At 39.3% G+C, this 17,934-nt stretch overlaps 1 protein-coding gene across 22 annotated transcripts in view; it reads left to right on the top strand.

Annotated features, from left to right (window-relative positions):
* Nucleotides 1-16,847, top strand: part of CADPS2 (calcium dependent secretion activator 2) — a 423,223-nt gene extending 406,376 nt beyond the window's left edge. For all 22 annotated transcript variants that reach the window (XM_045576387.1, XM_036425542.2, XM_036425472.2 and 19 more), the window contains 2 exons: nucleotides 11,228-11,332; nucleotides 14,986-16,847. In XM_045576387.1, the coding sequence (XP_045432343.1) occupies nucleotides 11,228-11,332; nucleotides 14,986-15,159 (279 nt within the window). In that variant the 3' untranslated portion in view covers nucleotides 15,160-16,847. The remainder of the gene's footprint in view (nucleotides 1-11,227; nucleotides 11,333-14,985) is intronic.
* The last annotated feature ends 1,087 nt before the right edge of the window (nucleotides 16,848-17,934 follow it).

Raw genomic sequence — 17,934 nt, 5'->3', positions numbered from 1 at the left:
GATGAGGAGCGTACCTAATGGCCTCAAAGAGAACGCTTGGTAGCTTGTTGATCTTCTTTCTTTGATAACTCAAAATAATCTTCAAGAAATATGTGGCCTCCACGCTTCTATTCTGGAAATGCGATCGTGGGACGCAATTGTCATCTGGCTCCTTCCCAGAAATTCACAGCCTCGCAGGAGGCACCTGGACATGTGTGGCAGGTCCGGTGGCATCAGCTAATTAACAACACAGGCTTAAACAGGCACCTCATCTGGCAGTGCAGTTAGTTGCCTGATGGTGCTCAGCGGGGTTGGGTAGTGCTTTTTATTTCTCCGTCCTGATGGTCTGCTGCCCACCTAATTTTGCCTTATTGTCAGTCACTACTTACCGCAGCTTGGGGCCCTCCCAGGAGGCTAAATTATTATCAAAGGATTAGGGAGATGTAGCCTCACAGCTCTGACATTTCTGATTACTTGTCTATGCCAGAACACTAATTAGCTGTGACTAATTAAGAAAAATGTCCCTGCCATAGAAAACCATTTAAAAGAACCGAGGAGAAGAAAAGCAATTCAAAAGCTGAGCAGTGCTCAGATTTGCGGATGCTCTTTAGATTTCCACCAGAGCCTTAACTCACCTTTAATAGTGCTCAGGGCATTAAAAAAAAAAAAAAATCTCACATGTGGACTAATCTGACGTCTCTACTTGACAAGGGGGAAAATATTGCTGGGCACCTAAATGCTCTGAGTAATAGGAAACGTGTCTTTGATGAATGGAGGATGACAAAACTCGCCTTTTCATCCAGATATTTTCCTAAACACCAGATGCTTTCAGGGTGCATCCACATCCGTACAGCCAACCGACACCAAGGACTTCGTAGTCTTTGAAGAAATTAGACTATTCTGTCTACTGATTCTGTGTGCAATGGTTGAAAGGATGACTAGAAACAAGTTGAGCATTCCAAAAGTTACTTGGTATTGATTTCTGCTGCGTTCCCCTTTATGATGGTCTGGAAGTTCTGGCTTCCCCACGCAGAGCCCAGTGGTCCCTGGTGACTTTGCATGCTTGCGCTGCAACTGGCCACGGTGCCTTCATGGAAATACACAGGCCTCCCCTGAGGCCAGCATCTCTATCCATGGGCCAGTGTGATGTTTTCATAGAACCGATAGCTATAATACTATTCTCCTTCTCTACAGACCTACTTCCATAAGCAAGTGGTGCATGGCTTTAAGACCATTTGCTATTGGGGCTTCTTGAACTCCCCCTGTCAGCTAACTTCCCCTGTCAGCTAACCCCCTCCACAAGCTTTCCCTGTGGCATCGTCATTGCCACTCACAAGTGGGCACCATGTTGGCAGCCAGATCGCCACGATTATAAACATCTAAGCTTGAGATAGAGCCCTCGATTTCTCAGTCTCAGCTCAATCCTCAAGAAGTGGCCGTCTACATGTTTCTATCTTAATCTGGGCAACATGTTTTCTTCTGATTAAAGAAGGCTCTAATCTCTGTCTCACCTAAATTCTTCATGCTGTTTTTTCTTGTTTTTGCTTTTGTTTGGTTGGTTTTCGTTCTGATGATTTTTTTTTTTTTCCATTAGAGAGAATGGAAGGGAAGAGGAGAGAGAAAAACATTGATGTGAGAATGACACATCTATTGATTGCTTCTTGCATGCCTTCCGACCAGGGCCAAGGATCAAGCCTGCAACCAAAGTACTTGCCCTTGACCAGAGTCAAACCTAGGACCCTTCAGTCTGCGGGCTGATGCTCTATCCACAGAGCCAAACCAGCTAGGGCCTTCATGCTGTTTTTGAAACCCATTTCTCCTTTTCCTCTCAGCGAAGGAAAAAAGCAGGTAGCCAGGATCCTCTAGGGAATAATCTTTCCCTGTGTGAGGGCTGTTATTAAGCCACCTGCCACACTTGTCTCCTCCAGATCAAGCAATCCCTATTTGTTTACCTTCTCTTCACGGGCCCTTCTCTAGCCCTTTAATCATCCTTGTGGCTGTTCTTTGAAACTTCTCCAAGTGTCCTGTGTGGTGCGTGGGGTGCAGAGTTAGGAATGGGATTCGGTATTTGAATGTGGCTGGACAAGATTCTTTCCAGCTGTATCGCTACTTAGGCATTCTGATACATAACTGCCCCACCCTGTTGCTCTCCTGATCCTCAAGCGTGGCTTCATGTGCTGTCTGCAGCTCTTTCCGCTGACTTTCCCCTCAGTTTCTGCCTAGCATGTACCCTTACAATGGTGGATATGTTTATTAATGAAAAATGTTCATTCTGTCGATGTTTTGAATGCATATGGTCTAGGAAACAGATCTCGTTCACCATTCAGTTGCTATGTGTAAGGAATGGTGGTGAATGCTGAGATTAGGAGGGTAGGCATTGGTGTGGCCCCACGTAGTTGGCTATCACTGTCACAATGACTCGACAGGATTCCAATTAGAATAGGAAAGTAGAGCCCCTCTGATTAATCATTTATCCAGCCAGCCAGCATTTATTGGATATTTTCTAAAGGCCACAAACTGTGCTAGAGGTTGAGAATATAATGTGACCCAAGACAGACCCAGTCTCCACCCTAAGGGAGCTTACCGTCTTACTATCACATGGGTTTTTCAAAAGTTATAAGTTAAAATGTTCTAAATGCCCTTTCAAAATACATTCTAGTGATTGCCTATGAAATGTGTTCATTTATCTGTCTTTTATAAGTGCATGGTTACAAATTTGCCAAACGTTAGGCCCAACACAAAATGTGTACCTTGCTCCGGTGTCTGCGATATCAAGTGCCGTGACTGTGAGCTAAGGGTGCCCCCTCCGCTCTCCACCCTCTAAGAGTTCTTTGCTGGAATCCAGGCTCACACCAGCTCCCAGAGAGTGGGGGCTGAAGGGGGGTCTCATTGAAGTCAGCAATGCCATCGCAATGATGTTTCCTGCCCTTTTCACAGACAGCGCCCAAAGCCAGCAAGTGTAGAAGGCAGAGGACAGGTCAGTTAGAGGGAACAATGCACAGACAGCGCAGCCAGCCCTACTCCACATGTGCCCTAGAGCCTCAGCGAGCCCCCAGGAGTGGGCACCAGTGCCCTGAGCATCTGCTGTAGAGGCAGCCCCCTGAACACATCAACAGCAGCAGGGAGTGCCATCAGACTGCTGTGCGAACATGTATATATGTATGACACTCATACATGGACATAGACATGGGGGCTGTTAGTACTTTCTCTTTTATTTAACTCATCATCTAAATGAAATTAGACTGTCACCTTTAAAGCTCTGTTTTAGTCCTGTGTTCAATTCCTTTAGCCAAAATCAGTTGTTTACTTTTTGGTGATTTCTAGTTTTAAGATCTATCAAATTGCTTTTCATGAACCATGATTTAAGTCAACAATAAATCGAGCCCTGACATTCTTCTGTTCTTTTTCTATTGAAAAGCTGCCCTGTCACTGTTATATAGGTGGCATTTCATATTTCCAAATATTTAAAAGCATTCAGTCCTTCAACAACTAGGCAATGCATGTTGTGTGCCTGAGATTCTGGTAAGGGCTGGAGGTATCAATAAATATCGATATATGAGTCATTGCTATTTTGTGGCTACAGCCCATTGAGGTGGGCATATAGTACATTCTACAATGTTTTTATAGACACCTGTTCAGAGTTCAAGGAGCAGAAAATACAGGGGCAGTTAACTCTGCCTAGTAAGAGAGAGTATTGGATTTATAGCAGAAGTAATGGTTGAACTGAGTCTTAAAGGTCAACATGAATCTGGCTGGGAAATATATGTGGGTTAAACGTTGAGACAGTGGACTGGCCCAGAAACCCAGCATCCAGCCGAGCAGCGGGCCATTCGTTTGCTGACAAGGGTTCCCATGGGAGGGCACTGAGTCAAGCAGAAAGGTAGCCATATACTTCAGTCCTTACAGCACTCTCAGAAACTAATTTTGGAATGATTGTTCCCCATTTTTTTTATAAGAAGATTGAAGTTAAAAAAAAAATCTGCTAATTCTTAGACTTGGGCTTTATTTCAAAACACATGTGCCCTTCAGTTGCCATACTGATCAAAATGTTATCTACAGTGTTCAAAATGAACCATTCAACTATATGAAAAGATCAAAGTGCCCCAATGAACTACTCATGGACAAGGACTGTGCCCCAAACTGGTCCATAGTCCGGTATAACTGAATTAACCCGAGTTCATTTTATTCAAAAGATTTGTCAAACTAGTGTCCATCCCATCATTTCATAACAACTGATTATCTGAAATGTTCACTTTATAGTCATTAGTCTTTATAACATTTGGAAAAGGACCATGGAATAAATGTACAGAAGTACTTGCCTGCTTGGTGATGCTGAACAGTAAGAACAGTGTTTATTTCAATCTCCTGTGTGGTGTGGAGAAAGGTGGGCTAGTGGAGTGATATTACCGTCAGGACACCTTGAAATGAAGGAAGTGTGGATTAATGACATACTAGTGAGTGGAAAAAAGCTTCTGAGACTCCCAAATTTTAGAACTTGTCCTGCTCTGTAACTCACACTGTTTTGTATCTGAAAAGGTTCTAATTCATCTGAAAATACCTTGATTATTACATTGAGACATTTTTAAAAAGATAAAGTATAAAAAAAAAAAGTATTGAACTTCAAGAATAAGAAAGTTTTCCCAGGATTTAACATTTATTAGGTACCTACTGTATGCCAAATTTGCCATGTTAGCTCTTTTCACACTTTCTCTTTAACAGACATCATAGTGCTCATGAACTCTTATTTGCAGACTTCCTGGTAGAATTTTAAAAAATACACATCACCCTGAAAGTGAGGCTATTGGACATGGAAGAAAAAAGACAAGAATCAAATACTTCTCTGGTCTGTGTTTTTTTAAAAAGAAGAAAGTTACAAACATCGATCAAGACCCTTTAAGAATGAGCCAACAACCTTTGTCCACATTGTCTTGTTTTGTTACAGTGGAAAAAAAAAAATTCTTTCTGGTATTCCTAAGCATTTGGGTGTATGGCACATTAAAATATCTTAAAGGGACCTGTGGGAGATGTGTAACTTAAGAGCCATTTGGTTGGTTACCCTAATAAGGAGTGTGGCTCTTTAAATAATTTACTTACATATTACATCATTAGATTTATAGGTATCTTTGAAAATGTAGACTGTAAGGGAATGTGATGGACTTAACAGTGGGAACCTCCTGTGTGACTTCATAATTCTGTGTGAGATCGACTAGCAAGAGCCACCAGGAACGATGGAGTTGTTTTCTTAGTTGTCTACTAGAAGCAACACATTATCCTTAAAGAATCAGCAATGTTATTGACAGAACAAGCTGTTTTCTAGAAAGAAATTGAATAGCCTAGAGCCATGAGCAGACTCTGGAATTTAGATAGAAGATAAAAATTGTAATCCTGCCACTTATGCCTGTATAAATTTGGATTAATTGCTTAATCTAAACCCAGTTATCTACCTATAAGCTCAGTTTTCATAGGCAAAATGGGGATAATAACAGCCATCCATCAAGGTTGTTGTAAGAATTAAATGAAATTTTAACTGATGCACTCAATTAAGAAAAATATGTCAGATTCCTTCATAAAGATAATAGTAATAACAATAAATTGTATCTTACAGTTTTTTATAAATCTCATGCATTCCTCATTACACCTTTTTGACTTTTATGTGGTACTACCTCATTAAAATACCAAAATGAGTAAGCTGAAAAACAAATAGGTGATAGAAAGTTCTGGAACTCTAGGCTTGCATTTTTTTTTTTCAAGAATAAAGCTATATTTAGGCCACATATGAAAAGAAAAAATATGGCACTTTAGCTTTTCCCTTCACTTCGTTTTTACAAGAAGCATAAACTATATTGTTTCTAATCATGCCCTTTACTCTGACAAATACAACCTCATGGTATTTCTGGAGATTATCAGAATCTAATTATTTTAGAGCTGTATTCATAAAATGTGCTCTTCCCATTACAGATGAGAAAACTGAGGTGTAGAGAAAGCAAGCGACCAGCTCAGTCAAGCGGGGAGTAGCAGGAGAGGGGGCCACACTGCTCGCCTCTCAGCTTCCCTCCTTCGCTCTGCTGTGTGGTCAGCCAGCTCTCCGCCCCCATGTGGAGACGCAGGCCTCTGTCTTCCACCCCACTGTCCCTGGGTCTCGCTGGCAATGTTGACAAGTGTAGGTCAGGCCTGTATTTAACCGTCAGACTGGCTTCAGTTTTCCTTAAAGATAGCCCTTACTCCTGTTCCAAGCCAACAACAAATTCACACTTAACCCTTCCCCAGTGCTTGTGTTTTGGGCTCTGTTTTGTTAAACTAAATATGGTCCTTTTAGCAGGATGCCTTGAGCAGAGGAGGAAGTGTGGATATGACTGTATCCAACTTACCGTTAAAACAAACTTTGCATTTTAATGTTCAGAAATGGGAAGCGAGGGGCCCTACATTGAGTTACACTAAGGAGATGTGCGGTCAACAAAAGGAGCACTCGGTGTGTAATAAAACATCTCTCTGTTCTCGTTAACAGGCTGGTGAAACTGTCAGGCATGAACGTTTCTAAGCATTTTGTTGCTCTCTACAGCTACCAGTCATCCTACAGGATGGCTTATCTTTATCAAACATATCAAAACCTTCAGCATTTCAAGATGATTATGTTGTTATTCTATTCAACCTTGCATTAAAAAGGTACATATTTTCTAAGGTGAGGTTTTCTAGATGGTATTTCAACACAGTGACCCGGTGCCTGTAAGACAGCTTCTCTCGAAATAAATGAGGAAATACAGGCATACTGTGGAAGTGCAGCCACTCCATGTCTTAAAAGTGTTGGTTCTTTCTATTTTTTTTTCTGTCGTGCACCTATTGAGACGGGCATCGCTGGAGAAAAATGAGAGCAGATCAACTAGTTGCACCAATTCATAATCAATAAAAAGCTAAACACTTAAGCAGAAAATATGTCACAGATTTGTCCGCTGGCAACGCAGCTATTTTTACCTTGCCATCATCATCAGAAGCCACATTCTGACGGAAATCATTTGCTTGAAGCAGCCGAGATATATAAACCCTATGTGGTCTTGTGATTCAGATTTAGGAATATCAGCTACCGAAGGTTTAGAGGCATTGTGCATTAGTATGTATTGAGACCTCATTGCAGGTGGCAAGCAGCTGGACTTTTTTAAAAATAAAACTTCCCAAATAAAGGTGCAGTGCTTGTTTCCGGGCAAATACGCATTACACTTAATGGAATCATCCTTAAGATGTTATGAATTAGCAGAAAGGGAACCTGTGCGTATTTAGTATATTTGTTTTGCATTTCCACCGGCCGACAGAATAGTGGCATTCCTTAACTACTCCTCTTTAACTTGCATGAAGAAAGCACGGTATGTTGCTAAATCTCTTTTCACCCGCGCCGCAGAGAAACAACTTTAATCCTTGTTAGAAAATTGCCGAGTCTGGGGCTGACAAAGAGCTCATGCTTGTTCCATTGTTCGTGCTCCGGGGCCCCGAGAGCAGAGCCCTTTACAGCTGCAAGGATCCCGCCCGGCTCAGCTGCACTATTTAGGAGAGGAGGTTTGTCAATTTCTATTGACAATGGAGAGAGTTTTTCAGGGCCTGTAGTAGTGCTGGCACAGTTGGGGATCAATGCCAGCCATTCAGGCTGCCCCCTCTTTCATTGCTTTGGTTTGTTAATTCAAGACTAAAGGTCCGCGGAGGGGGTTCTGGGTGTTTAAGAAAGCTGATGAACTGTTTAAGAAAGCTGATGAACTGCAAGCGTTTATAGCCGTGGTGTGGCAATTTCCATAGTCAGTGGCAACTCCGGGCACGGAGGGAGCTGTGTCCTTGTTGACCCTCTTGTTATTAAAAATGCACAAGTGCTGTGCTTCTCTATATTTCAACGCTCCTTCATTGTCAATACCACCTTCTGAGCCCTTCAGCTTGTTGCTTGCTCTAAAGATCTCCTTAGATTGGGTTTGAAAACTTCACCTTAAACACTAGATTAGACTGATGTTCTGTTTTCCGTGCTCCTGTTGATTTGTTGAACCTTCCCAGGGCTGGAAAGCAAGTAGCAGCTTGATGGGGAGACGGGCTGCTAATATGATTTACCAGTCTACAGTCATGCACAATAAGTGTGAATAAATACAGGGGTCTCGCAGAGTCAACCCTAGCCTTTCCTTTCCTTTTATTTTTGCTTTAAAGGAGATATCTCAAGAAAATGAAGTGAGTAATACATGCCCTTACAGGAGCTGAATGAACCGCAAAAGAAAAAAAAATCTATATTTTGTTAAAGTGGTAGGCTGCTGTCATGGCTTGGTGTAGGGGGAAAAAAGAGTAGGATATACACTGACTGCTTTATTCCAAAGCAAAGAATAAAGCAATAATGCCACAGCCCGGGCTCCGGGGCCAACCACAGTGCCCCTTCCTTGTCAGCCCCTGACGGGAAAAGTGAATAGTCAACCACGTTCTTTTAAAAAATTAACTTTTCCAAAACGAAAGGGCATTTTCTAACACTCAGACTTCACTGCACATTCATCCTTTTCAAAAAATGTCCCCTTTGTTTTGGGAGGTTGGGTTGGTTGGTTAGGTTTGGTGGGGGCAGGGGCTGAAGCTAAACTATCATCTTTGACTTTTTCCTCAAGAAGAAAACCTAGGACTCACCCTATTTCAGCGCCCCAAAGAGAAAAATACCCCTGCCAGCTCCAGAAATAGGAACATGCTAGAGATTTGTTTTGTGGATGTGTGTGTGTGTGTGTGTGTGTTTCATCATATATAAAAAAGGACAGTATTTTAGTTACTTTATTCTTAGTAGCAACATAAGCTGAGCTACTGCTTTCTCTTCATTTGCTTGATTTAGCTGAAGTTCTTCAAAATGCTTTGACATGGGAACCAAAAATTATGCATTCTTATCAGATACTATAATTTTTCTTATAGAATTTTCCATATAGAATAATCTGTTGGGCTTTAAAGTAAGATTATAGTAAAGTAGCTTTAAAATTCTACTTAACAATAGTTCTCTTTTTTCACTGTGGTTTTGTTAACTTTGGATCATTTATTCTAAATTTTTTTTCTAAAATTATAATTTTGTCATTTTTATTAAAGATATTACCATGTTAAAAATAAATTTCTGTGTACATTAGGTGTCTTTTTGATTGCGACATAACCATTAGTATTATTCATATTGTAATAGAAAAACGAAGTAAATTAATTTTAAATTATGTAAGGATTTTTTAAGAAAAAATACATATGAAATAATTTAAGAAAGTATTTTCATTTTCCTCAAATTCATACAACTTTTCATTTTTATAGTACCTGCAGTCAGACTAACTAGTTAGTATGTTATGCTAGACTTCATACAATTTATCATATTTTTGTTCCCCCCAACAAAGAGAACATTTTAAAATTCCTGCAGAAGGAATAGAGTTTAAGACTCATAATCATCATGACTATATTTTAGCTTTCCAATTATGTGGAAAGGAGTAAGGGTCTTCATTCAGTATACTCGTCTTCAGTATCACCAGTCCGGTGAGTGTTTACCTGTGTTAAAATAGAACTCAAGATGTTAAGACTAAAAATAATTTGAAATAAAGTATACAATTTAAATGGTATCAGAAATAGAGTTTATAAAAGATTTTAGATTTAATATGTCAGCTGAAGTACTGACTTCATTAGCAATTCATTTTTTAAGAGTTTAGGAATTTATCTCATTTTATAAAACTCATTTCTGATACTTTTACATATCTTAAAATTAAGAAAGTATTCTTCAGGAAAGAATGAAATTAGGTACATGAATAACATAGTTTTAAAGATCATAGTCTATCACAAATTTCTAAAATGTTCATTCATCCATTTCATATCACGGTATTTAGTAAATCAGTCCTTCAGTTTATCTAGCATATCTCATTTTATGCATGTATGTTCTATTAATCTGTACTAACAGATTAATAGAAATAATCCTGATGAGTATGAAATCAAATTCTTCTTATGCTTAAAATATCATTTCTTATACTAAATTTTATTAGAACAATGTTACTGCAAGTCCAGATGAATTTCAGATTTATTTGTATCCCTTGAGGTTTCTCTTTAGAAGTTGAATTTACTGTTTTATTTGTGAAGAAAAACATTTAAGATTATTTTTCTATGTTCAAATACATACAAACATATGTATATCCATGTGACCTATAGTGTCACTGTGTTTGTTTATACAAACAAGGTATGAGATTTCTTTTTTAAAAACTCTCGTCATCTCCTAAGTGCTGCATGGACTCGGGTATGTCTCATGGTTACCTGAGTGAGTAGCCTGATCATTCTTACAGAATCACCTAAACCGAGCTCTGGCGCATGGTAGTCATTGAATCTCTTAAAATGTCACCACCGACAGATTGCCTTTTTTTTTTTCTTTTTCTTTTCTTTTTTTTTTCTTTTTTTTTGACAACTGGAACAAAATTCCTCCTTTTTATACTTGCAGACATTCCATGAATAGGAAATTACATTAAAGAAGAATTTCAGTTATCCCTGAAAGAGAGTTGTAATAAACAGAGGTAAAGGAGCCATCCAAAACCCTTGCAAAATGGAACAGAAACTTTCCTTTCTTTCAAATGAGAGCTGTTTTGTGATTCTTTTAAGACACAAAAGACACAAGAATTCCATCCTGATGATGTTCATGCCTACGACCTGACATTTTCATTTTAGGTAGTTTTAAAAGATTTTGGCAAATACTTGACAATCAATAGTGTGTACATGTGTGCTTGAGGATTGTAGTTAAGTAAGCTGTGGCTGTTTTTGCCATCACTCCTTTAAAATGTTGTTTCTAGGCACTGACGGCATGCATTATGGCATAATGCACCTATTCTTGGATTTTTACATAACATACAAGCTAATGGCAAATTTTCCTTTGAAAATTATTTACCTGTCTTTTCCTGCTATTTGGCAGTCCATTTGCATATTTAACGCATTATTTAGTACCCATTGTTACTACAAATTACAAAGCAGGCCAGTAGGTAGCAAGTGCGAAAACACTGTTTCCCATGAATATGTTACAGCTGAAAGCCTGTAATGTTAATTCATGGGAAGAACAGGCCAGGTCAACTCAGCAGATTTTCTAGCTAAACATACAATTCTGTGAACAGGAAATTATAGCATTATTGACTTCAAGTGCTGATCTGTGGTCATTTCAGAGTGTTTCATTACCCCCTCATTACTGAATCTGTTACATGAATACTGCAGAGGTTTTTTTCTTTCCTCTCCTCCTCCCCTCTGCCCCCATCCCTCTTTCCAGCAATGGTACAGCAGCTCCATGAAAGTCATCTGTGTGTGGCTGACAGACAGATTAGACCTTCAGCTTCATATTTACCAACTGAAGACGCTCATCAAGATCGTGAAGGTAAACAAAATGTGTTTGGATGTGAATTGCCCAGCAAGCTATAAAGAGTCATGGCAAGATATTGACATACAAATAAAGCATCTTATTTGATAGGATTCAGTGGGTTTAAGTACTTTTCAGACAGACAACACTTTCAGCAGTGATGTGCTGCTGTTTATTCTATTTTCAGTTAAGATTACTCAATACATATAAACTTATCTTCTTTGCTCTAATAAATAAAAAATATTTTGTTATCAAGTAATCACAATTCTATATAACATACAGAAAGTCCCTAGCACATTTACCTGAAGGTAGGCTGTCTGCAATAATTTTGTATTTTCTTAGATGAAGAAATGTTTTCTCGTGATGTATTTCCTCCCTGTATCCTGGGATTGGATAGCATGAGGAGGGCTTTTAATTTGTCAGTAGGATGAGGAGAGCCTGACACAAAAGTGACGCACTGTCACTGCCTGAATTCTTTGGAAACGTGTCTCTTCCTAAATGTGAGGGTCATCGTTTTCAGTGCTGGGGACCATCAAAACTAACTGATGTCATATCACGTCAGCAAGGCCATGTTGACTTTTGCTCTTGAAGAGAAAAGGTATAGCACATGTTATGTTTAGTGAATAGAAGCTTTACTTCAGCCTTAGTACCACTGGTCAAATTAGTACATACCTATACCTTATACTGGTATATACACATACATAAAGTTATGTGTAATTTATATATGTATGTGTGTTCACATATGTATTTATGTAGATGTGTATATTTATGTGTATGCATATGTGTATATGCATACACATATATATACTGATTTTCAAAATGTCATTCCTGACCTGGAATTATCAACACCACCTAGGAACTTGCTAGACATGCTGACTAGTTGTCTAACCCCGGATCTACTGAATCAGAAACTCTGAGAGTGGGGCCAAGCAATCTGCATATAGTTCAAGTTTAAGAACTACTGTTAATATCATTAAAGGAAATTTTGCCACATTAAAATACTTCCCATCATTCTCTTGGTTCCTGATACCTAATTAGAATACAAATTATTTATGCCTTAGACATACAGGTTGTCACAGATTGGAAAGACCCACAAATAACAAAGTTCTGTTCCAAAGTAAGAAGTTGGCAAACCTGGCACATAGAACCAGATCTGTAATGGCACGAATAGCAATCACGATTAGTCAAAAATAGCATGTTACATGATAGCCACCCACTAATTTTAGATGCTGCCCACCAGGTATTTATTTCACAAAAAAACTGAAAGCACGCTAAGATGCGTTCACATTTGCCTCAATTTCTTTATAGTTTCTTCCTTGTTTCTGTAAATGTGACGCAGAGAGCTTTCAAATGAATTTTGTCTTTCATAAAAGAGAATCAGAATAACCTGGTTCTTACCTTTTAAAAATATGCATATGTTAATGTTGCAGTCTATACTGTTGGGATAAGCTGGCTGCCCTTACGATCGCTACATTTTCAAACTGATGTCCGCTGGGTTTAGGGTGTCAGAAGTTACATATTCAGTCGATTAATATTAGTTGATAGATTAAGCTCTTTACTGTGTTTTTAGGATAAAAACCTCTTTTTTTAGCTTTTTTTTTTTCTTTTCAATTAGCCATCATTTGTTTCTTTCAAAACTATTCCTTTTCTCACATTCTCAAGTCATTACAGTTAAGAAACAAACACCGAAAATGTTTTAGCAGAAAACAACAATTAATACTTTCTTGAATTTTATAGTGACACTTCCATTGTACTCTAAGCCAGTTGATTTATATTAACTTTAACATATTTTTCATTATGGCTGCCAATAGCTAAGATTGATAAGTATGAAATTAAATTTCATGAATATGTTTGACTTTCAGCGTTTTGTTTTTCACAAGCAGACTCAGCCAATGCTTTCTTGGGGCCGATGTATTTATTCAAGTCATGGGGCTTTATTTAATAATTTAAAATAATCATTTTCATAATAAAAAATCAGGACAAATTAATAATTTAGTGTTCTAATGATTTTTTTCCTGCTTTGAATATACAGGGTCTTTAACCAATTTCAGACATAAATTCGTCATTTTTCAAATCTATATGGTTCTATTTATAATGATGGTTTTCCAATGAATTTAAGGAGAATTGTATAGAATTGTAAAGGCCTGATAGGCTTTTCTTTCATCCAAACCCCTTAGACTTGGCCTTCATGTGATAGCAGAGGAGTTTACCCTCCCCAGGAGTCAAGGTACTCCACCTTGGCTATTTAATCCTTACTACTAGCAAGCATTGTCATTCTTCTATGCCCCTGGAGACCCAGACACTATCTACATTTACATGATAGCCAACTTTGTCCCACAAAAATACTTAGACATGACTTGCTTTATTTATGTTGTGTGTGTGTGGGGGGGGGGGGGATTCTGGTAAGATTTTTCACAAAATGTTTAGGACTAAGAAGCTATTTGCAAAGTTTTAACATCAGAATGACTTACTTGGGGAGGGAAGAAATAGAATCCTCAAATAATCCAGATGGTGGATTGTGTTCTCTCTAGTGGCCCTATGACATTTCCAAGCAGTTCACACAAAGGAGAAAAGACAAGTGAGCAGCACCCTGTGGCACACACTTAGCTTAAATAAGAACCAAGCAGACCTTCACTGGCAGCCACGGAGGCTGTCCAAGTGAAAATAACATTTTATGAATTCTGAAACAAGAGGGAGATTGCAAGGGTACCTGCCCCTAACTGCTGATTGCTTACTAATAAAACAAGGAAGTGGAGTTTTAATTACATATAAACTAGAAAGCCTTCACAATACAAGTCTGTCCCTTCCAACTGATTGATAATTAAACTAAGGAAAGTCATTCCACCAAATAAGAAAGTAGGACTCACAAACCACATAATTATCAGTGGAGCAATAATATTTTAGATCAGATAGGTCATCCGTAGATGAAAATGTGGGTGTTTTAATCTATTAGACACTTAGAGGCCTGAAAACAGATCTCTGTGGTTATAATACCTTGTATATCTGCTTCTGGATTCTTTACACAAAACTTACCTTTCAGAGTTACTTCATAGTTTTTAATATAAATGATCATAAATTTTTATGTAATATTTCTAAGGTACCATCTTAGAGATTATCAGGGTGGTAGGTTGTGTGTGTCTTAAAATATTAGAATCCAAGTGAAAATAGTTGTGATAACTTAAGAAAATCACACTCTGCATCTAAACTTGGCTTGCTGTTGCAATACTAACTTCAGATTCTATACAGTATTCCTCACACTTCAGCTTATTTTTAGATTTGGTGGACTTTTCGAACATGAATTTTATTTGTAACTACTGATTATTCAAAGTAAAAAAAGTATTCACCCTCCATACTTACTTTTGACAAATCACTTCGGAAACTTGGTGTGACAACATGGGGCATAAGTCATATGAAATAAGACAGGAAGATAAAACATGAAAATACCCAGACATGTGGAGCCCTACTGGCCAAGTCCCCATTGGCCGGACTTCAGCAGCAAGCTAACTTACCTGTCAGAGCATCTGCCCCCTGATTATCAGTACACAAAACAGCGACTGTTCAAGCGGTCGACCAAACAGACACTTAGCATAATATGGATAGACATTTGCATATACCTGCACACACATAATCCATAAGAAGTGATCTAAACAATGTTTCTCTTCCTCCTCCAGAAAACCTATAGGGACTTCCGATTGCAGGGTGTGTTGGAAGGCACGCTGAACAGTAAGACCTACGACACTGTGCACAGACGGTTGACAGTGGAGGAGGCTACAGCCTCCGTTTCAGAGGGAGGCGGACTTCAGGGCATTACCATGAAGGACAGTGATGAAGAAGAGGAAGCCTGAGAGTGTGCAGCCTGTGGGAGAAAGCAGGTCCTTGACATTGCTATATTCTGTCTCTGGTCCTTGCAGTGACAGTGTTTGACCAAATAAAAATGCTTGTCCTTCACTCCACATTTTCAAAAGTAAACCTGGAGGCAGAAATAAAGGGGGAAAGGTCAAGCTTGCCAAGTTTTTTATTTTGTTTTCAAGAAGATCAGCCTCTTCTGTGTCGCTTGACCCAATATGAGCTTTGGCTCTGTTTGTGATTAGAACCATTTTCTTAGTTGACTTTAGTTGACTTTTTTTTTTTTTCCTGTCATCACATCAAAATAGTGTCCTGTGTGTGAAGTATGTATTTCTCGTAAGACAATTGTGAGAAGTCACTTCTGTTCGCTCTGCCAGCTCTGCCGTACCTGTGTTAAAGTGGTCTGCACAGTTTATTATGTATGTCCAAGGTTTGTTTCATAATTAATTTGTCATTGTTGTGATGTGTGAGAAAACATTAACCTTGGTTCTTAGGACTCTGCATTGGTCTGCAGGTATATTCTTGGGCTTAAAGGACTGCCAAAGCCAAATATAGGCCGGATTACCCTTGTGTCTTGTTCCATTCTGAACATTTATTTTTTCAAATGTAAAAAAAAATCCCAAAGTGTGGGTTAGTGAGTGTGCTGCCATAATATACTTTATTCTCCTACTTGTAAGAGCTTGCAGGTAATAAAAATCCATTTATTCATAAGCACTTCTGTATTTATTAGACTTGAATAGATTAAATACAGTAAAAATGTTCTCAGTATTACAAACATCATAACAACTTGACTCTGTTTTGTTTCTTGCTTAATTTTTTGTCTCGTTCACAATAAAATGAGTATAAAATATTAATACTTCTTTGCACCTGGTAGGCACACACATTTGTTAAAAGACTTAGTACTAGGATAGCATATTTCCATATCAAAGGTAGTGTTAACTACGTGATTAGATATGTATTATTAGTTAACATTAGCAATTAATGATAACTAATAATTAGTTAATACTAGAATGCTGGTACTGTTAATTTGAAATTAACTTACTAACAGTTATTTCTTCCCCCAAAGTATTTTCTTGCAACAATTTTGAAAGATAAATAACAGTAGTATGCTATGAATTTTTGTTTTTGTATTTTTATTTCTAAAATATGTTGGCATGTTTGCTACTGCATTCATTCATACATGTTTCCATTAAGTCAGTTAATGCAAAATAAGTGGAGTTATCCCTGAATTCTATGTAAACTTAAGTTCCAAAACTTTGGAAGTGAAACAACTTCTTGGATGTTTAAATTCATTCTACCATTGGTGTTATAGATGGTGACTTGGTACCCCGATTAGCCCACAACAACCTACTTCATCCAAATTATTATATAACACTTATATAATACTTAGAGTAAAAGAACCTGTGATACAAGGTCAACATGAGAGGAGATTTCTTGCCCTTTCTGGGTTAGAGACTAGCTCTACCACTCAGTAGTTTTGACAGGGAGTTTGTCTTGGAATGCTGTCCTTCCCTCTCTTTCGATCTTTGGGTTCAGGACTATCTTTTCTTAAGCCCTTAGGTGTTCAGACATGTTCCCCTAAACCCCTAAGCTTGCTGCTTGCTACATAGTTCAAATTGTTCTATGCTTAGAAATTACCCACCATTGTCTTCGTTCAATAAAATGTCAATTTCCTTGATACAGTTCATCTCAGTGCAATTGGCCATTTTGTCCTAAAGTATGAATGACTGGTGACCATCTCTTAACTATGGGTATGTGTGGAAACCTATATGATAAAGAGGTAATATGCAAATTGACCATCACATCCTCACAAGATGGCTGCCTATGACCAGGCCAGCAGGGGGGTTAGTGAGGGATGACCAAATGACTGAATAGCAGGCTGGGTGGGGCAACCAGGCCAGCAGGGGTGGGGGGCAGTAAGAGATGACCAGATTCAGGGGGGAGGAGGAAAAAGTTAGGGGCAACCAGGCTGGTGGGGGAGGGTGCAGTTAGTGGCAAATAGGCCAGCAAGGGGCGGGGGGCATTAAGGGTGACCAGGTTGGTGGGGGAGGCAGTTGGGAGGGAACAGGCGGGCAAGGAGTGGGCAGTTGGGTGCGACTTGGCCAGCAAGGGGGGGGGGGGGGGCGCGCGTAGGCAGTTAGGGGTAATCAGGCTGCACACAGAGGCAGTGAAGGGAGATCAGGCCAGCAGGGCAGGAGCCGTTAGGGGTAACCAGGCAGGCAGACAGGTGAGCAATTAGGAGCCAGTGGTCCAGGATTGTGAGAGGGTTGTCTGCCGATTGGACATCCCCCAAAGGATCCTGGGTTGGAGAGGGTGCAGGCTGGGCAGAGGGGACTCCCTTCCCTCCCTCTACCCCCTCCCCCCACCCCAAATTAAGTGGGAGGCATGTACTTGGGGCCTGCAGGAGGGCCTTGCTGCTGGCTTCACCTACTTAACCTCCCTAATGGCCCTCTTTGCTAATCGGCCTCTTTTAGCTTCTCTCTAGATTGGGGTGTTCCCTTCCCTTGGGTACCCATTCTAGCCTCCACCCCACAGCGAGAATAACAAAAGCAGGTATGAGGACTGAAGACTATCCTTTCAGTCCATGGTGTGTAAAGAGAAACTTATAAAACAACCCTGACAAAGACTGAGAAGTTGCTTGTGGTTTTTCCCAGAAATGCCCCTCAACATAACTACAAATTGCTTGAAATGACTACATAATTGTTCATTGGTGTGTGTAACTGTTAGGGTGAATACCCAAGCATCTGTCTATTAGAGGAAGCCAAGTTTTTTGT

This window comes from Pipistrellus kuhlii, unplaced genomic scaffold (genome assembly GCF_014108245.1).
Source record: "Pipistrellus kuhlii isolate mPipKuh1 unplaced genomic scaffold, mPipKuh1.p scaffold_m20_p_10, whole genome shotgun sequence".
NCBI lineage: Eukaryota > Metazoa > Chordata > Mammalia > Chiroptera > Vespertilionidae > Pipistrellus > Pipistrellus kuhlii.
This window is presented reverse-complemented; position numbering and strand designations above follow the sequence as displayed.